Source organism: Schistocerca serialis, chromosome 4 (genome assembly GCF_023864345.2).
Source record: "Schistocerca serialis cubense isolate TAMUIC-IGC-003099 chromosome 4, iqSchSeri2.2, whole genome shotgun sequence".
NCBI lineage: Eukaryota > Metazoa > Arthropoda > Insecta > Orthoptera > Acrididae > Schistocerca > Schistocerca serialis.
This window is the reverse complement of record NC_064641.1, coordinates 100,770,470-100,796,113: the sequence shown is the minus strand read 5'-3', so window position 1 is coordinate 100,796,113 and position 25,644 is coordinate 100,770,470. Positions and strand designations below refer to the sequence as shown.

General features: G+C 40.3%; 1 protein-coding gene across 2 annotated transcripts in view; it reads left to right on the top strand.

The window, feature by feature from the left end:
• The window catches only part of LOC126474895 (TBC1 domain family member 14-like), a 332,809-nt gene that overhangs the window by 244,969 nt on the left and 62,196 nt on the right, over positions 1 to 25,644 (top strand). For both annotated transcript variants that reach the window (XM_050102389.1, XM_050102390.1), the window contains exons 2-3: positions 20,110 to 20,245; positions 20,527 to 20,677. In XM_050102389.1, the coding sequence (XP_049958346.1) occupies positions 20,110 to 20,245; positions 20,527 to 20,677 (287 nt within the window). The remainder of the gene's footprint in view (positions 1 to 20,109; positions 20,246 to 20,526; positions 20,678 to 25,644) is intronic.

Below are 25,644 nucleotides of genomic sequence, written 5' to 3'. Positions count from 1 at the left end.
CGGCAGTGCTCCTGCTGTTACACATATCGCACCCCAGACCATATCTTCAGGTGTAGGTCGTGTCTAGAAAGCAGACAGGCTGGTTACAGGTCTTCAACTGACTTCCTTAACCAACACGCAGCCATCACTGGCACCGAGACAGAACCAGATTTCATCAGAAAACTGAACAGACCTCCACCCTGCCCTCCAGTGAGCTTTCGCTTGACACCACGGAAGTCGGGAATGGCAGTGGTTTGGGATCAGTGGAATGCACGCTACACGACGTCTGATTCGGAGCTGTCCTTAAAGTAACAGATTTGTAACAGTCCGTTGTGTGACGGTGTTGTCAACTGCTGCTCAAATTGCTGCTGCTGATGCAGTCACGATTCGCCAGTACCATACGCCAAACACGATAGTCTTCGGAACTCGGTCATCTCGAGACCGTACATTCTCGTAACCACCGTTGCTAGCAGTCATGTAAAATGGCTACATTGCTGCCAAGCCTTTCTACAATATCGCAGAAGGAACATCCAGCTTCTCGTAGACGTATTATACGACGTCGTTCAAACTCAGCGAGATGTTGACAATGGTGTCTTTGACGCCTTAAAGGCACTCTTTACTACCATCAGGTCACCACGTCCAATCTCAAAGATATTTAACGCTCACGACAATTACGGCGTGTATTATATCAAACTTGATTTGTATCCTCACAGTGTCGCCACTAGCGCCTCTTCTTGTGACTAGTGCGAAATTTGAATAGATATCTTTTCAGATGTAGAAACACGCCTACCAGCTTTAGTTTGTCGCACAACTCCTTCTTGGCATTGCGGTTTTTTTTTTTCAGTCACTGTATTTATCTACAGACTGTATTGCTTTTAGAACCTGTTGGTAGTTCGAATAATGTTTCGATTATAAACTGTATGTTTAGTGCCCAGTTCTTCATTTTTGTAGTGCGTTTCATAACAACGCAACTGTTAAAGAAATAAGTATGTGTTCATGCACCGTCGTGTCACTCCTTCACATCTTTAATGTTAACACAGATCGCGTGAAAATGAGAGGGTTGAAAGTGTTTATTATTTGGAATAATCTTTCAGAGTAACAAATGAAGAGAGTAAAATTGTTCGTGAACCAACAGAACCAAACATTCGAGAAAGCTTAATAGCGGAAAAACTGATTTCCTTTATATAAGTATTTGCATTTACGTAGATGAAATGTAAATTTATGTATCATAAACGGAAATATGGGAACACGTGAGGCAATACTGACCCTACGACTTATTTTAGAGGCTACGTTTCTAGCATTTGTAGACTTAGAGAAAGCTTTTGACAATGTTGATTAGAATACTCTCTCTCAGATTCTGAAGGTGGCAGGGGTAAAATACAGGGAGCAAAAGGCTATTTACAATTTGTACAGAAACCAGATGGCAGTTATAAGAGTCGAGGGGCATCAAAGGGAAGCAGTGGTTGGGAAGGGAGTGAGACAGGGTTGTAGCCTCTCCCCGATGCTCTTCAATCTGCATATTGAGCAAGCAGTAAAGGAAACGAAAGAAAAGTTCAGAGTAGGTATTAAAATCCATGGAGAAGAAATAAAAACATTTTGAGGTTCGCCGATGACATTCTAATTCTGTCAGAGACAGCAAAGGACTTGGAAGAGCAGTTGAACGGAATGGACAGTGTCTTGAAAGGAGGGTATAAGATAAACATCAACAAAAGCAAAACGAGGATAATGGGATGTAGTCGAATGAAGTCGGGTACTGCTCAGAGAATTAGATTAGGATATGAGTCGCTTAAAGTAGTAAAGGAGTATTGCTATTTGGGGAGCAAAATAACTGATGATGATCGAAGTAGAGAGGATATAAAATGTAGACTGGCAATGGCAAGGAAAGCGTTTCTGAAGAAGAGAAATTTGTTAACATCGAGTATAGATTTAAGTGTCAGGAAGTCGTTTCTAAAAGTGTTTGTATGGAGCGTAGCCATGTATGGAAGTGAAACATGGACGATAAATAGTTTGGACAAGAAGAGAATAGAAGCTTTCGAAATGTGGTGCTACAGAAGAATGCTGAAGATTAGATGGGTAGATCACATAACTAATGAGGAAGTATTGAATAGGATTGGCGAGAAGAGAAGTTTGTGTCACAACTTGACCAGAAGAAGGGATCGGTTGGTAGGACATGTTTTGAGGCATCAAGGGATCACCAATTTAGTATTGGAGGTCAGCGAGGAGGGTAAAAATCGTAGAGGGTGACAGAGATGAATACACTAAGCAGATTGAGAAGGATGTAGGCTGCAGTACGTACTAGGAGATGAAGAAGCTTGCTCTGGATAGAGTAACATGGAGAGCCGCATCAAACCAGTCTCTGGACTGAAGACCACAACAACAACAAACGGAAAATGTCTTTACATAATTCGAGATATCATTTTTGCATCCCTAACAGTACTGGCACACACTAATATCACGAAAGCGTGAACTGAATGAACAATGAAAGGCATTAATCCAAGCTTAGCTACAACAATAGCAAAAAAATAATTCAAAGTTACTGCCGCCTCCCCCCTCCCTCCCCAACATTACTAATGTTGTTATGGAACATGTCCACAAAACGAAACGTTTAAATGATTAAAAATTATTCAGTGATAACAAGTAGAATATTTTTTTGGGCAACACCAGTGTTACGATGGGCCAGAGACTTCATCATCGAGCCTGAAAGATAGTTTTAAACTCCCAACATTGAGTAAAAGGTTTTTGAAATCTAAAAACATTTATTCGCTCCAGTTCCGTCATGTATAAAACAGATGTACTTCATTTATGAAGTTCCAACATAGTATGGGTATGAAATATTATTTTTTCCAGTATCGGTCACGGTTGCGATAACAGACATCGGTTTGTAGCGACCATGGTATAGTTTGAAAATGTATGTAATGATCCGAAACTAGTCGCCACACAGAGATGACTCGCTACGTTTACGTGCGACACGTCTTCCGAAAGATGAAAACCGAATTGTGGAAACGTTTTTCGCTGTCGCGTTTCTGGAAGCGGATTTGCTAGACTAGTTAAGTAAGTCGTCTGGAAAACAGCTGATCCAGTTTCTGATTCAGTCAACATAATCGTTATTTCTCTTCACTTAAATATTACAGGTTGACGGCTTTATACACAATGTAATATTTCTGCTTTTCTTTCATTGCACAATAAGTCAATCTTAACCGAATATTCTGATTACAAGACGTAACTTGACAACCCAACCACGTTGCATTTAAAAATGCGAGCGAAAAGCTGTTGAATTGAAAAACTGGCAACGAGAACAGGATTTCCTGAATAGATTTTGAAGAGTTTACGTGACCACCCAGAAGCGGTACTGGGAAAACGGTTTTCAAAATCCGGTTTTGGGAGCCCCACGTAAACGGGGTAACTATTATCACTTTTATTATAAAAATGTACTCCATGATGCTTATAGATTATATTTCAAAAGTATCCTTTTTTTCTTCAAACATCAACCCAAAAACATATTTTACAGAAATGCAATTGCTGAATATGAAAAAAAAATCAATACCCCGAAGAGGATAGCAACTTCTGAGAATCGCCTTTATTTCATGATAACTGAGACCTTCTATACAAAAACATCTACTCCTTTTTTGCGAATAAATTCGTTTCCCACTCCAGTTTCACTTCCAGAATCTGATTCAAAACCGAGAAGTTGTCGAAACACTTATTTTTTAAGACGTCTCTGTCGCTATAGTTACAGCATCCTGTATTATTATATTTATAACGCACTTCTTAAAGTAATCTCTGTAAATAGTTGAAAGGAAAAACCCGTATCCAGTACTTAGTGGAAATGTACAGAAATAATACAATGTATTTCTTCATTTTAAATAGCCTATAGCTCTTGTTTCGAGTCTACTTTAAGATAGTAGACCAAGGTAGAAATCGTTTTAGCCTAGTTTTTTTTATTTGCTTCAAAATGTTTCTCAGTCTGTTTTTGAGAGTAATTCATTTAACGTGTGCCACAAATGTTAAAGTATGTTAAAACCGCGATTTATTCCATTGGGTTCTGGCGCACCCGAGAGCCCGAATGCGTCCGATGTAATTCTATAATAGTTGTCAACCGAATGCAAGTCTTGTTAGTTCCGGATAGTATGATAGAGGACATTAGTATCAACTAAAATAATATTCTCAACAAAATTTCTCTAAGTAACATGATCCGTTGATCGTAAAAAAGTCTGAAAGCTCCTGCTCGTCTCGCGTCTGCTTTTTATTTGTTTTTTAGACGAAGTAAAGCGTGAGTGCTTGAAAATGACAGGTATTTATACGGATAGCAAAGGTTTGAAATGTAATCCCAGTCTTGCAAAAAAACGCTTAGATTGGTAAGCGGGAGCCAGTGAATGTAATTTCGTCGAAATGAGTGTTTCAACATCGGCGAAAAAAGGGCCAAGTATACGGATATGGCATTGCCGACTAAAGATTTATTCATTTTCTGTGTTAAAAAAAAACCCAGATTGAAATTTTAAACGCATGTTTTTCTCGAAAAATTTTTCAAGATTGATGGGGCTGTATGTATACCTTTTTGCAACTTGAGCTGGCTTTTCTTCCAGAGGTCTCTCAAATTTGAAAAGTTTTCGACAAAAATACAGTCGAGAGCCTTGTAGGTATATATGTTGTGTGTGGATTTCTACACTTCCTGGATATGTGCTAGTATAATTGGATACTTTCGCTTGATCCACGTCATACGCCTATCGCTACGTTAGTGACTCATTTGAGAAGCGTTCCACTGATAACGTTATCGATAATTGTTGAATATTTTTATCTCTTTATGCTCATTATACAGCGGCCAGTCACTTTCGTAGGAAGCTGCTGTTTCTTCAAATGGAACCGACTCAATGAAAAAGACGGTAGAATCTGTCGGGAGGGAAGCGGTTCAAATCCCCGTGTAGCCATCCAGATGTAGGTTCTCTGAGGTTACCTTAAACATTTTAACGGTAAATCCAGTATACGTCCTATGAAAAGGGACTGGTTTCCTTCCCATAGCCGGGCTTACGCTCAGTCTAACGAGAAAGTTGTCGATGGTACGTTGGACACTATCTTACTTCCACACTAAATGAAACAAAAAAAACTTTCGTCATACAGGATTATTAGTGGCAAGTAATTTTGAAATCCTCGTTGCACAGTGAAGTGCTTGAAACTTGGCCATCGGCGAATGAAATGCTTACACTGTGCTCTAGATTTAAAATGCTTAGTAACGAAATAGAAAACGTCCCGTCGATGGTCTTGAAGGTTAATGGTCAATTGACAGATTCTCCTTGGGGAGAGTGCCAGGATCAACTCCAGTTTAGATTCGTCATCTTTTTTTTCCATACACGCCCTCTATAGCACATGTACAACTTCAATCTTAGAATGCCAGGACACTTAAATGACATCGACTAGTGAAAAGTGTACCCAGAGCAACTTGTCGTGAAATATAGCTATTTTGTAATTCACTGTGAAACAAAGAGTCCCAGCCCCCCTCCAACTCAGATACTGGGTAGGCTCATGATGATATCCATTGAGTATGGCTCAAGAGCCATTTTCTGTTTTTAATTTACATCATCACCTTAGCAACTCACATGCGTGTCGTATTTGTCTTATCGCACCAAGTAACTAGATCTTTGGGTTATTCATAAAATTTGTAACATAATTTCGCGCATGTGGAATGCCGTACCCTCCTGGACATTCACTTGTTTTTCTGACTATTACGAAGGTCCATATTTTCTAAAGCTTAGTATTTTATAAAGCATTGCTGCAAGTTGACGGACGACTTTTTAACAGCCGACCACTGTTTTTACGGAATCACGTCAAACAGTGCAATTGCCAATGCTGTACCGTCACAGGGCAGATATAAACAATACAGAGTAGCTGCTATTCCCATTCATTCAGAATGAATCACTCATAGTTAAAGTGTCCTGTAGGCTGTTGCAGACCGGTGGGTGTCAGGGGTCGTATAATACGCCACAATCACACATTTCTTTCCGTTTAGTGTACCCCAACATTTTTGTGTTAGTCCTGCACCATAACTGTCCATTTCTCAGTTGATTACCTCCCAAGTCGCAAATAGATGGCGACTACCCGTGAACGTCTTCTTAGCCTCTCATAATCTCCCAGATGTTGTACCTCCCCCGCAGTACGATATAGTGGGTTTCAGGAGAAATTAAGCGTGGTTTCGCTGACGTTTTGCACAGAAAAATGTGTATCCGCAGCTCGTGGTCTGGTGGCTAGCGTTGCTGCCTCTGGATCATGGCGCCCCGGGTTCCATTCCTGGCCGGGTTGGGGATTTTCTCTGCCGGGGGTCTGGGTGTTTGTGTCATCATCATCATCATCATCATAGTGGCTCGATTGGACTGTGTGAGCATTGCTCTGTGTAAACATTGAGACTTTGTACGGGCGCTGATGACCGCGCAGTTGAGCGCCACACAAACCAAACGTCATCATCAAACACAAAGATTTGCCATAATCAAGACTTTGAAGTTCTAGGTATTTGGGTCAACTTCCTGATTTTTCATTAGTCTGCGACTACCCTCCGTACGTCTATAGGCCTATATGGCTGACGTCAGTCAGTTTTTGTAAAATTTTCGATTACGTATTCCCTCGCGTATAAAGCCTTATTGGAGACCGAAAATATCCCTCAGGAATCAACATGGATTCCGCAAACAACTATCGTGTGAAGCTCAGCTCGTCCTGTTCGTCCACGAGATCCAGTAGGCATCAGATACGAGGACTGTTCAAAAAATATCCGAACTTATTTATTATTAATGAAACCAACAATGGTATCGGTGCGTATGTGCTCTGTTTGTAGGCACAAGTAACGCGCGTGTCAGATTTTTCACGACTGCGGAAACAACCAGTCGCTGGCTGGCAAGTGAACACGTGTAAGTGGCATTCGTTTAATTTTGTGTTGCGGGCAAAATGACAGAAAAAGTGGAACAACGTTATTGTATCAAATTTTGTTTTAAACTTGGCGATTCTCAAGTTGAAACAATCCGCAAGATTCGACATATGTTTGGGGGGAGGGGGGGGGGGGGGGGGGGGGAAGCAGTGCGCACCACACACCACACAAGTAACTAAAGAAGTGGTACAACCGAGTGGAGCACGATCAGGTAGATCAGCAGCATCTGCAAATGAGGTTGTTATTGTCCACGTACTTACCCTGGTGACGCAAGATAGCCGAATCACGGTCAGAGCACTTGCAGACGAGGTTAACATTAATTCAATCAATTCATTCCACTTCAACAGAACATTTTCCCGGGAGGGTCGCAGCAAAATTTGTGCCAAATTTGCTAACAAATGAGCAGAAGCATCTTTTGTTCAGAGATCGCACAGAATGGGATTCTTAGCCACATATGTAATAGCTCTCTGAAGCAGGGTATTTTTCCAGATAGACTGAAGTGTGCCATTGTTAAACCACTGCATAAAAAAGGGGATACGTCTGATATCAACAACTACCGCCCAATCTCTCTTCTGACTGCCTTATCCAAAATCCTTGAAAAAGTAATGTAGAGTAGCTTCGCACCTTTGTAAAAATAAAGTTTTAACAAAATGTCAGTTTGGTTTCCAGAAGCATTTTTCAACGGAAAATGCTATATATACTTTCACTAATGAAATATTAAATGCTCTGAGTAACCGGAAGTCACCCGTTGGGATTTTTTGTGATCTATCAAAGGCTTTTGATTCTGTAAATCATGGAATACGTCTAGATAAGCTCAAGTACTGTGGTATGAATGGGACAGTGCTCAAATGGTTTAAATCATACCTAATTGGAAGAGTGCAGAAAGTTGAAATAAACAGTTCACATAATATGCAAAAAACTGGTGATTTCTCAAACTGGGGAACAATCAAGAATGGGGTGCCGCAAGGTTCGGTCTTGGGTCCTCTGCTGTTCTTAATATATATTAATGACTTGCCATTTTATATTCACTTAGATGCAAAGCTGGTACTTTTTGCCGATGATACAAGTGTAGCTATCACACCCAACAGACAAGAATTAACTGGTGAAATTGTAAACGATGTTTTTCAGAAAATCATTAAGTGGTTCTTTGCAAATGGGCTCTCATTAAACTTTGACAAAACACAGTACATACAGTTCCACACAGTAAATGGAATGACACCATTAATAAATATAGACTTCGATCAGAAATCGGTAGCTAAGGTAGAATATTCAAAATTTCTAGGTGTATGCATTGATGAGGGGTTGAACTGGAAAAATCACACTGAGGATCTGCTGAAACGTTTGAGTTCAGCTACTTATGCTATTAGTCATTGCAGATTTTGGCGATATACGTCTGAGTAAATTAGCTTACCACGCCTATTTTCACTCTCTGCTTTCGTATGGCATCATATTGTGGGGTAACTCATCATTGAGTAAAAGAGTATTCATTGCACAAAAGAGTGTAATCAGAATAATTGCTGGAGCTCATCCAAGATCATCCTGCAGACATTTATTTAAAAAGCTAGAGATCTTCACTGTAGCCTCACAATACATGAAATACTTATGAAATTTGTTATTAACAATCCGAACGAATTCAAAAGTAATAGCAGTGTACATGGCTACAACACTAGGAGAAAGGATGATCTTCACTACTCAAGGTTAAATCTAACTTTGGCTCAGAAGGGGTAAATTATGCCAAGTCTTTGGTCACTTACCTGAAATTAAAAATAATTTCTTAATGGAAACTCCTACTCATTAGATGAATTTTTGGATATAGTAAGTGGGTAATTTCCCCAAGCCCCCAAAAAAAATTAAAAATATTGAGTGTCATATAATATTTTGTGTAATGTAATATCTTGTATAGACACCTTCTATTTACCTGACACGTTCCACATCATTACGAAGTGCCGTATTCATGATCTATGGAACAAGTACTAATCTAATCTAATCTAGAACAAGCAGGATACTGTGAACAGTAATCCCAACTTTAACACAGTGATCACTGGTGATGAGCCATGGGTTTATGGGTACGACCCTGAAACAGTTGTAGTCATCGCAATGGAAGCACTCGTCATCCCCGATACCCCCCCAAAAAAAACGATGTGAAAGTCAAGCTGATCGCTTTTTTTTCCACTCCAGTGGCGCAGTCTATCACGAGTACACCCAAGAAGATCCTAATGTCACTAAGGAGTACGACCAAACGATTCCGCGTCTCCTACGTGAAACAGTGAGACGGAGACAGCCAGTCTTAAAGGCAACTTGTAGTTGGCACCTTCACCACGATAATGCAGCTGCTCGTCGTTCCCAGTTCATTCGTTTCTTGGCCAAACACAGCACGGCATTTGTCTGACAGCCCCTCATTTCTCTCCTGATCTAGCCCCAAGCGACTTCTGACTTTCTAAACTGGAGGAGACTCGGAAAGGGACCAGATTTCAGAACAGGGAAGACATTACGCAGAATTCGACGGATTAGTTGCTCACGATACCAAAAGGGGCTTTCCAGCTATGCCTTCAGCAGTGGCAGTAGCGTTGGGAGAGGTGTGCAGAAGCTGAATCGGACTACTTTGAGGGTGACTAGAGTCAAACAGTTGTATCTAAATAAAGATTTATTGTATAACGATGTCGGATACTTTTTGAATAGCTCTTGTATTGCCGCTCCGGTTACTGTTGTATTCGTTGGCTTCAGGAAGGCGTTCGATACAGTTCTTCACCATCATTTAGTGAATAAAATACTGGCATATGGACTATGAGACCAGCTTCGTGATCAGACTGAAGAGTTCCTAGCGAATAAACCACTCTGTGTCGTTTTTACAGAAGATAAATCTATTGATGTAAAAGAACTTCGGGTGTGCTCCAAAGGAAGTATTACAGACCAGTGCCGTTTATATTACACATACGAACAAGTGGATAACGTTGGAAGCTCCACGGGGCTGTTCGCAGATGATGCTGTTCTATATAAAGAAGCCTCAACTCCAGAAAACTATAGGGCATCGACACTTTGTGCAAGGCTTGGCAGCTGATCCCCAATGTAAACAAATACATATGAACTATTGCTAATAAATGAGCGGGACTCGTTGTATGGTTACACGGCGAGCAATCAATCACTGGAAGCAACGTCACCCGTAAATATCTGGGAGTATGCGTACGAAACGATTTAGATGAAGCATTTGGAGACACGGTATTACTGACATTCGCCTGCATTGAAGAGGCCACTAAAGCACGCTTGTGCAGTGGCTCTCGACCTGGGGTTAAGCCAGTTCGAATCCTGGTGGTGGAAAAAAGGTTGCACTGCCAGTGTTTGGCCGGCAAAAGGGGGGGGGGGGGGGAGAGGTGGTGGCGTAGAGTTCTTCATCACCAGACTTTGCACCGATGTTCTGGTTTAAATACCAAACCTCCCCGCAATGTCTCTCGAAGTGAGGGCTTGTGATACGGTTGACGGTGATCCGTCCCTCGGATAGAGACGTTGAGTTTGGCGACCCATATGTTGCTGTTAACGAGGAGTAGGCTATGTGCAGCATCATCATCATCATCATCATCATCATCATCATCATCATCATCGTCGTCGTCGTCGTATCATCGCACGCAATCTCCCCCCCCCCCCCCCCCCGCGCGTGAGCGCGCACACACACACACACACACACACACACACACACACACACACACACACACACACGTGCCCGCGTGCAGTATTACAAATATTGTAATCGAGCATGTTATAAATAAATAAACAGAAACAAAAAACGGTATTATTGACAGGTAACGTTCATGTTCACATGCTCTGTGACAACATCAAAAAATTACGAACAGTTGCTCTGATAACAGCTGTGTATAAATTTTCTTCTCTGCGTCGGAGCACTTCGCAGTTCTGTCTGTGGCATCTGCTGTCTAAAAGACAGTGCAGTGATATGTCACAGTCTGTATAATTTCCTATAAATTTTAGACTGACTCTGTAATGCAGAATAGCAATTCACCCAACATGCAACCGAACTTCGTGTTGTTAGAGTGACTCTACGATAAACATTTGTAAACTACCGCGCGACGCGATTCAACTTACTGCGAACTAAACAACTGTAGTTCATTGGAATTCCATCGGTAAGATATTGTGCAACCTACCATAATATAAATTGCATTTGCGAAGATGCATATACTGCTTAATAGGTAGCTATATTTATTCTGTATTTCATCTCATTGTGTGTTTTTTTTGTATATTTCAAATATTCCCCGAATTATGTAATCTTTACATCATGTCAAACCTCTTCTAAATATCAGTAAAATTGTATTGTTGTACTTGGAGATGGAGCCCAATCCCATGTCATGCTCAGGCCCAGTGTGCTGGCTCTCAGCGGCCTAATATCAGGCGCAGAAGTTCGGTCATTCCGTCTTCGTGGCTCAATTAAGGCGATGTGCCTTGGCAATCTTATTTCACCGGTCAAAGATTTTTTTTGTGTGTGTGGGTGTGCCCTAATGTAACCAATGGATCCTGCATTACAGGTGCTGGTGTGTATATAAATGCCCGGCGTATGCAGGCCTTTTTATCCATGATGCATCCATTTTAGCTTTCCAAAATCTATTCGGTTCTCTTCGTCGCCTCTTTGACTTCTCAGCAACACGACCAACCTCATCATTGCCTCGTGAAACTAACAATTACGAAATCTGACTGTAGTTTTGGTCATGGGTAACACCTCTCTCTCTCTCTCTCTCTCTCTCTCTCTCTCTCTCTCTCTCTCTCTCTCTAGCTCTCCATTGCTCGGTAAACAAAACGTCAGTTTTGAACTGCTTTCGCATTAAAAGTCCGTGTCACGCTGCCATAGGTCATAACGGGTCCGTGTCACGCTGTCATAGGTCCCAACAGGTAATATACGCTGGTTTTAAAATATCGGTTTCGGTAGCCTAATCTTGAAAACTCTATTTACTGTACTAAATGTGCTCTGGGCAATTTTTGCTGTTCTGTTTTTGTTTTGTTACCCATCCGGTGCATGTGGTTGTCTTAAACTGCTCTGAATACAAGGACTCAACTGGCTGTGTGACATTATTGTTCATACGTATTTTACTGTCCTTGCTGAAAGCGAGGAAGAATTTCAGTACATACATAATTGAATGAAATCATTTGAGCACGGCATATGGACTCAGAGTAAACCGAAGAAAGACGGGAGTAAGAGTAGTAGCACAAATGAGATTAGTAATATCATTAACATCAAAATTGATGACTACGACGTAGAAAAGAAATTGTTACCTTGGAAGCAAAATAACACATGACGAAAGAAATAAGGACGACTTAAGAAGAGGACATTCCTGACAGACCTGTCTACTGGTGACAAACATTGGCCTTTAAGTTTAGGAAGAAATTTCTGAGAATGTGCATCTGGAGCACAGAAATGTACAGTAGTGAATCATGGACTACGGGACCATCGGAAAAGAGCATTGGAGAGTTTGCTACAGAAGGATGTTGAAAATTAATCAGTTTGATAACGAATGAGCTTGTTCTCCGCAGAATCAGAGAAGAAAGAAGTTATGTCAGAGAGTGGGAGGATGAATGAACGTATTACACAGCTTGGAATAACTTCCATGTTGGTTGAGGGACCTGTCAAGGATAATAACAATATGGAAATGTGGGGTGTATGCAACAAATACTTGAGGGTGTATGATGTAGAGAGCTACTCTGATGAGATGAAGATAATCTTTTAGGATATTAATGGATAGTTTGTGGCACAGGATATGAGTGGCGGGCCACATTAAACCAGCCAGAAAACTATTTCCTGGAGAAAAAAATACATTCTTTTCTCTGTATGCATTGTAGAATGTGTTAGTCCCATTGTAACTGATTTTCAGGCCTACATTCAGACTTGGTGTTTCAAATTATTCAGTTCGTTGTTGACGTTTTTCTACACTAGAAGCAAAGAGTAAAATATCAGCATACCGAAGGAATTTCAGATGTGTTCCATTAACCACGAATTCCTTCTTCTTTTCCCAATTTTAACGATTTTTCGAAATCTCCTTGCCTGACTGTTTCAGTTTTGGATTCATCACTATCCCGATGAAGTAAAATGGAAGCTCTTGCATTTTTTTTTTGGGTCGGGCAGAAACACATTTTCGCCGTTGCATACACTCACAGCAGAGTAGTTAGCCACTACAAATGTTTTCCAAATGCGACGATTCGTATCGTAAATGTGCATACGTCAAAGAGTGAAAATCATATAAACTTCATGAACTAATAACATTTATAGCTTTTGACTCGTTTGTAGGTACTGTGTCTTGTGAAATGCTAAATCCATTTTTATATCCAAGGCCCCGTAGACCATACGCGAAGGAGTTTGTACAATTGGACAACATTTCGTGTGGTTGACACCTGTGCAGTGACAATTCACAACAACACAGTTTCATAGGAGGACGACGTGTGCTGTCGAAGTGTGAAAAAGAAGCTGATGCCCGTACTAAGTAACTGCGATTATCTGAAAGGCACAATAGACAAAAAGACAGTGGTGAGCTAGTGACTGAATTGATCGCGTAGGGCAGTTAGAGCTCTGGATACGTCGGGTCTGATACTTTTGAAACGTATATCTAGCCTCATTTTAAGACTTTTGGGAAAGGTCCCAGGTTCGAGTCCCGATCCAGTCCTGTTTTAAACTGCCAGGAACTTACAAATCAGCGCACACGCCGCTGCGAGTGAAAATTGTTACTAGCCCCGTTCTGTCAGCTTGCATCGCTGTGGCAAGCGTAGAGCCGAACCACATTTGCTGCACAAGTGTTGCGCCACGTGACACCGGTGCTGCCGTCATAATAATCCTTCGCAAACAGGTGTTACCTGGGATACGCGTGATGCGGAGGATTTTGCTCGTTACTGGTTGTGTGTTTAAACTTGCATATCATTACCAGACTGGTTCTCTAGCTTATTAATACGTTTCACTACGGTAAATTCGGTAATCAGCTTATTTTGAACAAGATGTTTGTCAGCTGTAGGTGTACAGGGTGTTACAAAAAGGTACGGCCAAACTTTCAGGAAACATTCCTCACACACAAATAAAGAAACTATGTTATGTGGACATGTGTCCGGACCCGCTTAATTTCCAAGTTAGAGGTAATTTTAGTTTCGTCAATATGTACTGTACTTCATCGATTCACTGCCATGATTTCATACGGGATACTCTACCTGTGCAGCTAGAACATGAGCCTTTACGAGTACGACACATCATGTGGTTCATGCACGATGGAGCTCCTGCACATTTCAGTCGAAGTGTTCGTACGCTTCTCAGCAACAGATTCGGTGACCGATGGACTGGTAGAGGCGGACCAATTCCATGGCCTCCACGCTCTCCTGACCTCAACCCCCTTGACTTTCATTTATGGCGGCATTTGAAAGCTCTTGTCTACGCAACCCCGGTACCAAATGTAGAGACTCTTCGTGCTCGTATTGTGGACGGCTGTGATACAATACGCCATTCTCCAGAGCTGCATCAGCGCATCAAGGATTCCATGCGACGGAGGGTGGATGCATGTATTCTCGCTAACGGAGGACATTTTGAACATTTCCTGTAACAAAGTGTTTGAAGTCAAGCTGGTACGTTCTGGTGCTGTGTGTTTCCACTCCATGATTAATGTGATTGGAAGAGAAGTAATAAAATGAGCTCTCACATGGAAAGTAAGCGTTTCCGGGCACATGTCGACATAACATATTTTCTTTCTTTGTGTGTGAGGAATGTTTCCTGAAAGTTTGGCCGTACCTTTTTGTAACACCCTGTATATCGGTATCTCAGCTGTATTTGCTTCTGCACAAATCTCATTACATTCCTGACTTTTTTCCGCTTTCGGTCCGCTGCTGTCGAAAATTATGGAGACTTTTCATATCAGACGAAAATAAATCTGTAGGATGACCAGTTGCACAGTGCCCATACTTCAATATTTACAAGTGAATTTCGTTTTCTGTTTGCTGTATGCAACACGTTTTTTTAGTATGAGTTGGGCATCCTTTAGAAATGTAATATTAAGTATCTAGATATACAAACGCAAGCATAAAAAGCGCCAAATGTTCTTGATATGCCAAGTATACTTTTCATGACCCATAACTGCCAGGTTAATACAGTTTCCATTTACATTTTGATGCAGTTCTCTCGCCCTTTGATTTCCGTTTTGACCTGTCCACGTATCTCTCTCTCTCTCTCTCTCTCTCTCTCTCTCTCTCTCTCTGGGCGCTGATGACCGCGCAGTTCAGCGCCCTACAAACCAATCCATCATCATCATCTCTCCCTCCCTCTGTCTCTCGTCCCGTCCCCTCCCTCACCTTCCATTACGAACTAGTGATTCGTTGACGGCTCAGAATAGGTCCTATAGACCGACCATTCCATGTAGTTAAGCTGTGACAGGATTTCTTCTCCCCAGGGCGGTTCAGTACCTCATTAGTTCTTCGATCTACCCACCTAATGGCCAGCATTCTTTTACAGCACAGAATTTCAAAAGCTTTTGTTATCTTCTTGTCTATCGTCCGCGTTTTATTTCTGTACTTGGCAACAGTTAAATTTATATGTGACGGTAACTATTTTTAGAAACACTTTCTTGCTACTTTTAGTGTGCGTTTTACATCCTCTCTGCTTGGGGGTGTTCATAAGTTATTTTGCTGCCCAAACACAAAGTCTTACCTACTGGTTTGTCTTATTCCCTAACCTAATTCCCTCTTCATTGTATGATTTAAATAACATTCCATTACCGTTGAGTTTTTCGAGACACTTTCGATACATTCAAGTTCCAAATCCTTCGGCGTCTCTGATATAATTACAATATAACTGACAACCCTCAAGGTTTTTATTCCTTCTCCCTGGACTTTAATCACCTTTCCAAATTTCACTTTTGCTGCGATGCTTGCTCAGTGCGAAATTGAATAACATTAGGGATAGGCTACAACCATGTCTCACTTTCTTCTCAACCACCGCCCCCCTTTCATGTTCAACTCTGGTTCCAGTAGTAGTAGATAACTCCCTGTATTTTATCCCCAGAGTTTGAAAGAGTGTATTCCGGTCAACACTATCGGAATCTTGTTCTAAATCTACGAATTCTTTAAACGTAGATTTGCCTTTTTTCAATCTATCTTCTAATATAATTCATAGGGTCAGCATTTCCTCGCCTGTTCCTATCTTTCTCCAGACGCCAAACTGGTCTTCTCCGAAGTTGGCTCTGTTAGTTTTTACATTCGTCTGTAAATAATTCATCTCAGTATTTTGCAAGTATGACTTATTAAACAGATAGTTCGGTAATACTCACTTCTGCCAGCACCTGCCGTGTTTGAGATAGGAATTTTTACATTCTTCTAGAAGTCTCAAGGTACTTTCCCAGGCTTATGTATCTTGAACACCAGGTGAACTAGTTTAGCCATGGATAGCTGTCCCAAAGATCTCAGCAAATTCTGAGAGACTGTAGTCTAATCCAGGGCCTTCTTTCTGACTTACGGCTTTCAGCGCCCCATCAAATTATTCTCGCAGTGTCGTATTTCCCATGCCATCTTCACTTACGTCCTCGTCTTTCTCTATTAAATTGTCTTAAGTTTATTTCCACGTGAAGCTGTATTTCGTCATCTGGCGTAGAAGAGATTACTTTCATATCAGCATGTTAAACAAGGAGAGGCATCTCATGCCTGAATCAAAATTTGAACCTAAAGGCGGAAGAATTGAGTATTGGCTCTACAGTCAAATTTTGGCAAGATAGTGAACCGAAGAACATCTCATGTCTTATAAAAGAATGATTTCTTTTTAACTGACCCAAAGTTATTCAGACACCACCTCGGTCGCCAGACCATGACACCATAGAGAATTTAAGAGACGAACTCAATAGAATGATCAGGAAAAGTATACTCAACACGAAAGATAAACAGAACAAGAAGGGCTATAAAGAAGGGATATCCCACCAAGTAACAAGTTCCAGTATTGTTACTGTATTCGAGAACAATTACAATGTGACCAGTATAAAACACAACTATAATGTTAAGTTGTGAAACGTACGTATTTTTTGGAAAATATTGTTTATTCTGTTACTAAATGAATTATATGCTGCAATTTATTAAGAGAATACATGTTACATTTATTGAAGTTTTAGGTGTTTATTATGTTTGTATGTAAAAATAAGACCCACTACAAGAATGAATGAAGTGACTGAATATTGATGGTAGCCACTGAACTTACTTTCAGTGATGCAAAACACACAACACAACGGTGGGAACACGCATGCTCCTTCCTACTACCCTTCAAACCCGTCATTCCCTGGGGCGTTTAAGTGTCACTCTGCGTGATAATGCTTGGCAAAGTAGTGTATGGTGATGTGGTTAATTCGTTCTCGGTGTTGTTGACTATGCAGTTACACAATAGCAAATAAGATCTGTGGCCACCGCTGTTTGGTGACAATTGACTGTAGTCAGAGTTGTAGATTGAAGACATCCGTTCTGCAATGGTGGACAAACCAGTCATTTATAGAATCTGTTCGATCGGTACAGTGACAACATTTCAGTTGGTGTGGGGTGTGCAAGGTGCGTTTTGGAGGAAACTAGACAGCAACGCCCAAGAATTCTCGGTCGTCCGAAACTGCTCCTAATACGAAAGTCTGTTTGTACATAACTAGAGCTTTGCGCGTTGAAATTTATTTCATCCTGATTTCGAATCAGTTGTTAACGAGTCTTATCATAGCTATTCCGAGATCGTTTATTTGTTAATATGAAGTAAAATTAATGACTAAGTCCTGGTTGGTGTAGTACGGCAGGGCAGTCAAAATTAATAGAGGAGTAAGTCGCATTGACGGTAAAACTGATGTTTCAGTAGTTTAAGGCAGTCTATCTTAAGAAACGTAATGGCGAATTAAGCTAAATAGTGCCCTTCGTGTAAACCATTGTGGGTTCTTTCAGCCAAATTTTCATCTAATGATCTGCGTTTGGAGATACATGTTCTGCAGCAGCCAGAATTTATCACTCGCTGGTAGTCATATGTACGTAACTAAAAAGTTCAGAATTTTGCTGTCACGTAATGCCGGTACCGTAAGTTTTTCACTTCACCTGAGTGAATCTTTCTTGGTGAATACCGAAAGTCTTCGTTATAACATGACTAAATATTGTCTTGCTCCCCAGACAAAAATTTGTAACAATATCTAAGGTTTTTGGTTTTATTTCGTTTCGTTTTAGGCAGCGTTTTAAATTAACGCGGATGTGACCAACTTCGATTAGATTATTTCTGTGGAGTTCACACGCCAACATTTTAAATTCTGTAGTAAATGCGACTGGAAACAAAGGACAGCTTTAAACCCAGCAAAGTGAGCACCTACAAACCTTTCCACTCATGACGCCATTCAAAAAGATAAAGGCAAGACGCATAAGGCTGATGATACTAGATTTATTCAGTTGCAAATAGATAGACCTAACGTGACAGTTATCAGTGTAATATTACTCGCTTCTGAGGACGACAGAACAACAAAAGTGAAAGATGCTTCCTTCTTAGTTCTGTTAAATGGACAAATAAATAAATAAATAAAACAGCGACACTGCCGCGGTATGTAGTCTCCACTGATCTCTCAGCCCGTCTGTAGTCTCATTTCTGTTAAGTTTGTTTAAATTTATTTACTATGTTAGCGTAACGTGTAGAGTGCAACAAGAACGACCAGAACAGCACTTTCAAATAACCGTACGTAAAAATTAATTTAATCCTTTACCCTCGGTAAAGTTTTAGGGATCCTTACCACGATACAAATGGTTCAGCATTACTCCATCTGTGTGCGCTGAAGTGAAAGGTTAGTTTCCGTTATGAAGTGCTTCATAGTGCCACAACCTGCCATAACTGCTACATTGCCTGAGAGACAGAGCAGTACGTCGTGGAAGGAATTGGCGACTTAGCAGTGTAGCGTCCTTTGGTCCACTGCAGACGTGGGTGGAAAACAGTTAGCTACAGAGGCGGGCTCAGTGGTGAGGCTGCTTTCTCGGTGCGTGCGTGGACCGCATTTTTTAAATTTCACCTGCATCTTAGCATATATGGTGACCATGCAGCGGATCTTTACCGGAGTTCCAGCGCTTCGTAATAATGTGGGAGGTGGTGGGTATCGGGTGAAAGTTTGAAATTTCATGTAATCCCTAATCCTTTTCCGACAATTTCAGTGTGTTGTAATCACAAAATCTTGAGTGGAACAAAGCTTGTTTGAAATTAAAATTGCTTGTGGACGGATAGCATTAGTGGAAGTCTAGAGCATTTGTTGGAAATATGAGATTCGGTATATATAAAAATAAACTGGATTTCGTGGAACGCCGGTACACCTGTAGGGTAATTTTTGGCAGCAAGTAAAGTGATCAAAATATCAGTTTCTTTGTATTCTGAACATGCAACAAGGACACAAAAGAATTCCCTTTGTCAGAAATGTTACAAATTTAGGAAAAGAAGCGACAAAGAATGAATCTACTGTTTATACCAATAAAAATTAAGAGTGCTCTTATACTCAGAAAATAGTTCGGAATTATGAACGAATGAAAGGGGGTTTATAGGAGAGCAGTTTTTACGTAGAATTAACGACTTCATTTTACTGCTTTTGATGTCAGTGACTTTATCGAGAATGAAATTTTCACCCTGCAGCGGAGTGTGCACTAATTTGAAACTTCCTGGCAGAGTAAAACTGTGTGCTGGACTGAGACTCGAACTCGCGACTTTTACCTTTAATGGACAAGTGCTCCGCCGGCTGAGCTTACCCAAGTGGGACTGACGACTTGGCCTCACAGCTTTACTTCCCCCAGTACCTCGTCTTCTACTTTCCAAACATCTCCCAAGCTGTGGTTAAGCCGTGACTCTGCAATATCCTTTCATCCAGGAGTGCTAGTCTTGCAAGTTTCACAGGAGAACTTCCGTGAAGTTTGGAAGCCAGGAGACGAGGTACTGGAGGAAGTAAAACTGTTAGGACGAACTGTAAGTCATGATGGGGTAGATCAGTCAGTAGAGCAATTGCTCATGAAAGGCAAAGGTCCCAAGTTAGAGTTTCGGTCTGGAACACAGTTTCAATCTTCCGGAAGTGCCAGGTGACTGTATTACCAGTAGGCACTACTGGAAACAATTGAGGGGTATAGGATGACAACCGTTTACAAAATGCATGTCTGATGCTGTGATCCTAATGTTCATCCTAAGTTTTCTGATGCTACTGCTTCTCTGTTGCAGAGATACTTACTACAGACATATTTAATTTCAGGGGAGTTTTCTCCTGGCGACGAGACAGTGGTGGACAGGGTTGCAGTCACCCCGCGTGGCGCCTCTGGGGCTCTCGCACCTGTACCTCTGCCAGTGTTCCAGCATCTGCAGTGGCTGCATCAGCTGACGAATCTCAGGTACTGTAAAAACTTCGCCATTATGTCGAAGTACTGATGTGATGAATTCGAAACAAATTTTTATATTTTTGTTTACATTAGATTCTCTTTGTAATTTATCAGTCTGTTATGTATCATTACCTAGTTAACAATATGTTAGGTGCTCATTCTGCAATAAATAAATAACCAAATAAAGTAAAAAATAAATGTAAGTGCAAGCCACTGACATTTAATATAGATAGTTAGAGGGAGAATTATGTATTTTCTACCTTAGGTTCTATATAATGTCTATCTTACGGCAGGGAGATACGAAGCAGTTTACAGATGTAATTGCGAGCAGCTCAGCGTTGATTCTGCATAGGAGGCCATCTAACTTGCCTGCAAAATGTCCAGACGAAGAACAGAAACACAGGCATGAGTACCAACGAATGGTGGAAGCAGCAAGGAAGAAAGGTATAATACTGTGGTAGTACTGGTTGTGTGTTTAACTCCTTTTATTAATTTTCTCTTTATTGAATGTTTTTGTGTGTTTGAGTTGCTACTTTATCATTGTTTTCTGATCTGTTTGGTTGCTTTCTTCATATCAAATGCATATTTTCTTCTTTCTTTTATGAATTTGATATTTTGTGTTCCATGCGGCATGTTTACATCTACATTTTTTACGCATACAGTAATTCCTTGTTCCTTATTAATTCTTTCTTTGGCATGCTCCACAATATTTATTTAAAGTTAAATTTCAGTGTGTTGGCTTAAGTCACAGATTCACTGTCATAAAGAGTATAAAAATCATTGCATCAGCTAAAAATTTTTCAGTGCCTCACTTCTAGTAGTCCCTTCAGTTTGTGTTATTGCTATGTTGGTATTCCTGCACAGTAACTATGTCCTTAATATTTGCCCAAGTGTGGTCCAATCCAGAAGACATCATCTTCTCCCTTCCTGTCTTTTACAAGTGTACCTATTCATATTGTGATTTCTGAATATTGTAATTCACTGAAGACTGTTGAACTTCAGAAGATTTCTTGTCACTTTTTTGCTAGCCTGTATTCAACAGTTTCACTATTTTTCTCCTGCCCTTTTGTGATCTCCTGCAGTGACAACATTTTCATTCCTTTTTGCCAGATTTAATTAATTCTTTATTTTTTTTATTTTTATTTATTTATTTATTTATTTATTTTTTTTTTTTTTGCTCATACAGCCTTGTCTGCTTATTTTTATATACCCATGTACTGGCATGATGGTGGTGATTCTTTTCATCTCTGAGCCAAGTGGTTCTGCCATGTTGCTCTTAGTAACTACCTAGTGTCCCATTTTCATGTCCATAATTACATCAACAACATAATAACACCAGTATAAGTTTGTAGGCTTCTGTGGCCAGTGTCAATTTGGATAAAATAATTTTGGGTATTGGGCTGTGGCATTCTAAACTACTAAAAGAACTAAATTGCTGATGTTTCAGTTGACTTGCTGTGGTCTGCTTCAGAGCAGTTCATCAGTGAACTGCCCTGAAAAGGACCGCAGCAAGTTGGTCGAAACATCAGCAATTTGTTTTAGTAGTTTTACATGATGTAGCCTAATACCCAAAATTATAGCACTAGCTTACAAAATAATATTTAATAATTATTACTCTGTACTTGCCTGACCAACTGTCTTTCCTCTAATTTTATAAAAGGTAAAATTTAATTCAGAAAATTGTTAAAATTGCAAAGAAGTAGAAATGATAACAAGTATTTACCTCGGAAGGTATAACTTCCTGCACTGTTGGTAAATGGAATACGGCACTTAAAATTTCTGAAAAGGTTTCCTCCTCCACAAACAAAGGAGGAATTGGTTGTAGGTGGTGAAATTGGAAGGGAAGGGAGGAGTAGAGGTGAGGGGGAGAGGTGTGACAGGTCAGTTTAGATCCAGTGTAAAAAGAAATTACCTGACCTTGTCCAAGTGACAGAGGACAGAGGGAATTTGTGCAAAAATTTTGGCAAAGAGTGTCAGGTTATTGTAGTAGATGGACCACAGGGAACTGCCTGGCTAAGGACAGTAATTGCAGCAGTAGGGATGATCTGGATGTAATAGGAATTGCAGCTACACACACAAATGTGAGTTTTGTGGGGGTCCTGCAGCACCATAACCAGCCCTGGGTTAACACTACTGTGAGATGCTGCTGACTGTAATGAAATCCCACAAGAGTGCAGTGCCTGTTGCTACATTTCGGAAAGGGAATATACCAGATATAGTCCCCACCAGAATAGGAGAGGGAAAGATAAGTTGGCTGCACTTCTTGCAGATAATTACAGGGGGTCCCTGTGGTTACTGGTGTCAGAGAAGTACCTCTTTAGATTACAATCAGGATTCAGGTGCCCTGTTTTGAAAGAAGTCAGAATAACAGAAGAGTCCAACAGAATGCTTAAGAATGTGCAGAAACGTAAAGTTAGTTTACTTCATCACAATATTAGAGGATTGAGTGATAAGATAGAAAAGCTTCTTGTCTGTCTGGAAAATTTAGAGAGTTCTGAAGAGATTGACATCCTGTGCCTACCTGAGCATCATGTAATCATGAGGTTATATAACTTACGTATGAAAGATTACACTCTAGCAGCTTACTCATGTGGAACTAATATTGGAAAGGAGTGGTTGTTGCATATATTCAGACAGAACACATGGTCAAAAATTGGCCAGGTGCGAATAGGACTCGACCACTGAGGGTTCAGTATAGATTTAATTATGCACACAGTCAGTTTATCCTTTCTGGGAAATGAGAAGCTCAAAGATTGTTGGATGTTGTTGACATTGATACTTAAAAGGTACCAGTCTGAGGAATTCCAAGTCTTTTGAGGATGTTTTAATTTAAAGTTTGAACTCAGATAACAAATGACAAAAGAAATAGTTTTGCTGTGTTTTGTAATTACAAATTAACAATTTTCTGATTTTTCCTTTACTTTTTCTGTGAAATCTTGGTTCTTCTCAAGTTTCATGATTCTAGACCAACGCAAAGTACCTTTAATGAGTGAGTTTGTCAGTACCAAAATATGTGACAAAAGGGCTGTATATTTTTATTGCATTCACTTTGAAGCTTCAATTTCTTACACTAGCAAGGGACTGTGCACCTTATTAAGTGACATAATTATCAACTTGACTCATTTCTGCTTGCAGAGGCAAAGGTTTTGGACTGACAGGTAGGTAGGTAGGTAGGTAGGTAGGTAGGTAGGTAGGTAGGTAGGTAGGTAGGTAGGTGGGTGGATGTTTGGGTGGGTTCTGTTTGTACCTGTTGAGGTACAGAATACCAAAAACATAGTAACAAGTAGGTTCTGAAGTGATCAGCACATTAGAAGTTTGTGCTTGTGAATTAATGCTGAAAAATTGCTCACTTTTAATGGTAACTGGGAAATTTTGAAATGTTTGAGGGATCTGGATTCCTTAGTATGCTGTTTGTCAGACAGCAGCAGGTGGTTAATAGTCTGTGGTTAATAGTTCAGTGTAGATTTCCTAAAGGACTCTGATGAGAAATGGATCCTGCAATTTGATCCCAGTGGTTAACTTTAAACTACAGGTGGATAAAGACAGTAGTACCCTAGTTGATAATGTTGGTGGTGGTGAAACCAAAAGCAAGAAAACAACTGTTTCCTGGGTAACAAATGTGCTCTATGATCATGGTTCACACTTAGTTAAAATAAACAACATACTCTTACAGTATGGAAAACCTCAGTGGAAATCAGTATAATTAATGACTCCAGGACAAATGCTTTTAATAATATCTTCAACTTTTATAGTCCTGTCTTCCTCAGTTGCATGTAATATTACGGTCCATAAGTAAAAATTATCAATATACCGTAACTTTTAAGAATAGTTTACAAGAGATAACCTGGAATGAAATTTATAATGAACCAAATGCTAACATAAAATTTAATGCATTCCATGAGAAATTCATATCATTATTTCAAAACATATTCCCATGCAAGTTAATCAGAAGAGACATTAAACAGCCATGTAAAATATAATGGATCACTAGAGGGATTAAACCATCTTGTAAAAGGGAAAGGGAAATTTGGTAAGAACAAGTAGACATCTTGCAATAGTCACACACTGCAAAAACTACTCAAAATTACTCAGAAAAGTTATTAAGAAACATACACGATGCCAGAAACCAGTAATTACAAAAACAGACTACAGGCTGTATGGAATGTAGTGAAATGAGACAAGACAACATGCCAAAAATCAAGGTAACACCACTATTGAACTGAATGGAAGGGCTAGCAGATACAGTTAATCATCATTTCTTAAGCATAGTAGAAAGGATAGGGACAAACAGTTAAACAGAAGTATCACAGCAGTATGTTGGAAAAGGAGCTCTCATAAAATTAAATCTTCTGAATGTGTCACCAGATTCTCTTCTGAAATTAAGAAAATTGTGTTATTTTCTCAAGAATAAAAGCTCTTCTGGTTTTAATGTTGTTTCCAATAGTGTACTTAAACATTCATTCCCATACAATAACCCCAGTCATGTAAGGCATTTTTTAAAAGAGAGACTGAAACATGCCGTACTCTGAAACATGTTGTAGTCAAACCACTATTTAAGAAAGTTGATAGAGATGTCAAAATCAGCCAGTCTGTTTCACTCCGGACTTCATTTTCCAAAATTTTTGAGAAGGTGATCTGAGCAACAATAATATCCTCAACAAATCACAGTTCAGATTTCAGAAGAGCTCTACTGAGAATGCCATTTGCACGTTCACTCACCAAATTTTACAAGCATTAAGTAGTAACATAGTGCTAGTTAGTACTTTCTGTGACCTAAGGCATTTGACTGTGTGAATCTCACTAATCTCGGAGATATATTTAAGTTTTATCAGACTGATGATATAGCCAACCAATGGATAATGTCATACGTAACCAAAAGACTGCAGAAAGTTGTAGTTAGCAATACAGCCAATGTAGTCTGGGGATCTTAGGTCCACTGTTGTTTCTCATACTTCTAATATACAATAATCAGAGTTAGTTCTTTTTGTTAGTGACCATCAGGTACTTCAGTCCGTGTCAATGAAGATCAGGTAGCAGTTTATTAGCTCCAGATCCGCACGCTGGAAGAGTTCCCTCCCTTTGATCTTCTGGTTTAGGGGTCACGCCCCCAGTGGAATGAATAGGGTTTGTGTGGGAGAGAGGGATATCGCTTACCGTGAAGGGGTACAGATTTCCGTGGTGGGGATAGCTGCCGTCGTGTAGGGAGTCTGCAATCTTGGTGTGTACTTCCCTAACACAGTTCTTGTTGGGGAGGGGCAGGCACTCGAATGACTCTTCTTCTACCTCAATGTCCATGGGCACCTCTTCCGCAGTCTGCATATCTGCTGTTTCCAAGGGGGCTGTCTATTTGCTGTCGGCGGGTGTCCCCAGCTCCATGACCACCTCCCTAGCAACCTGCTTTGCCGCATCAG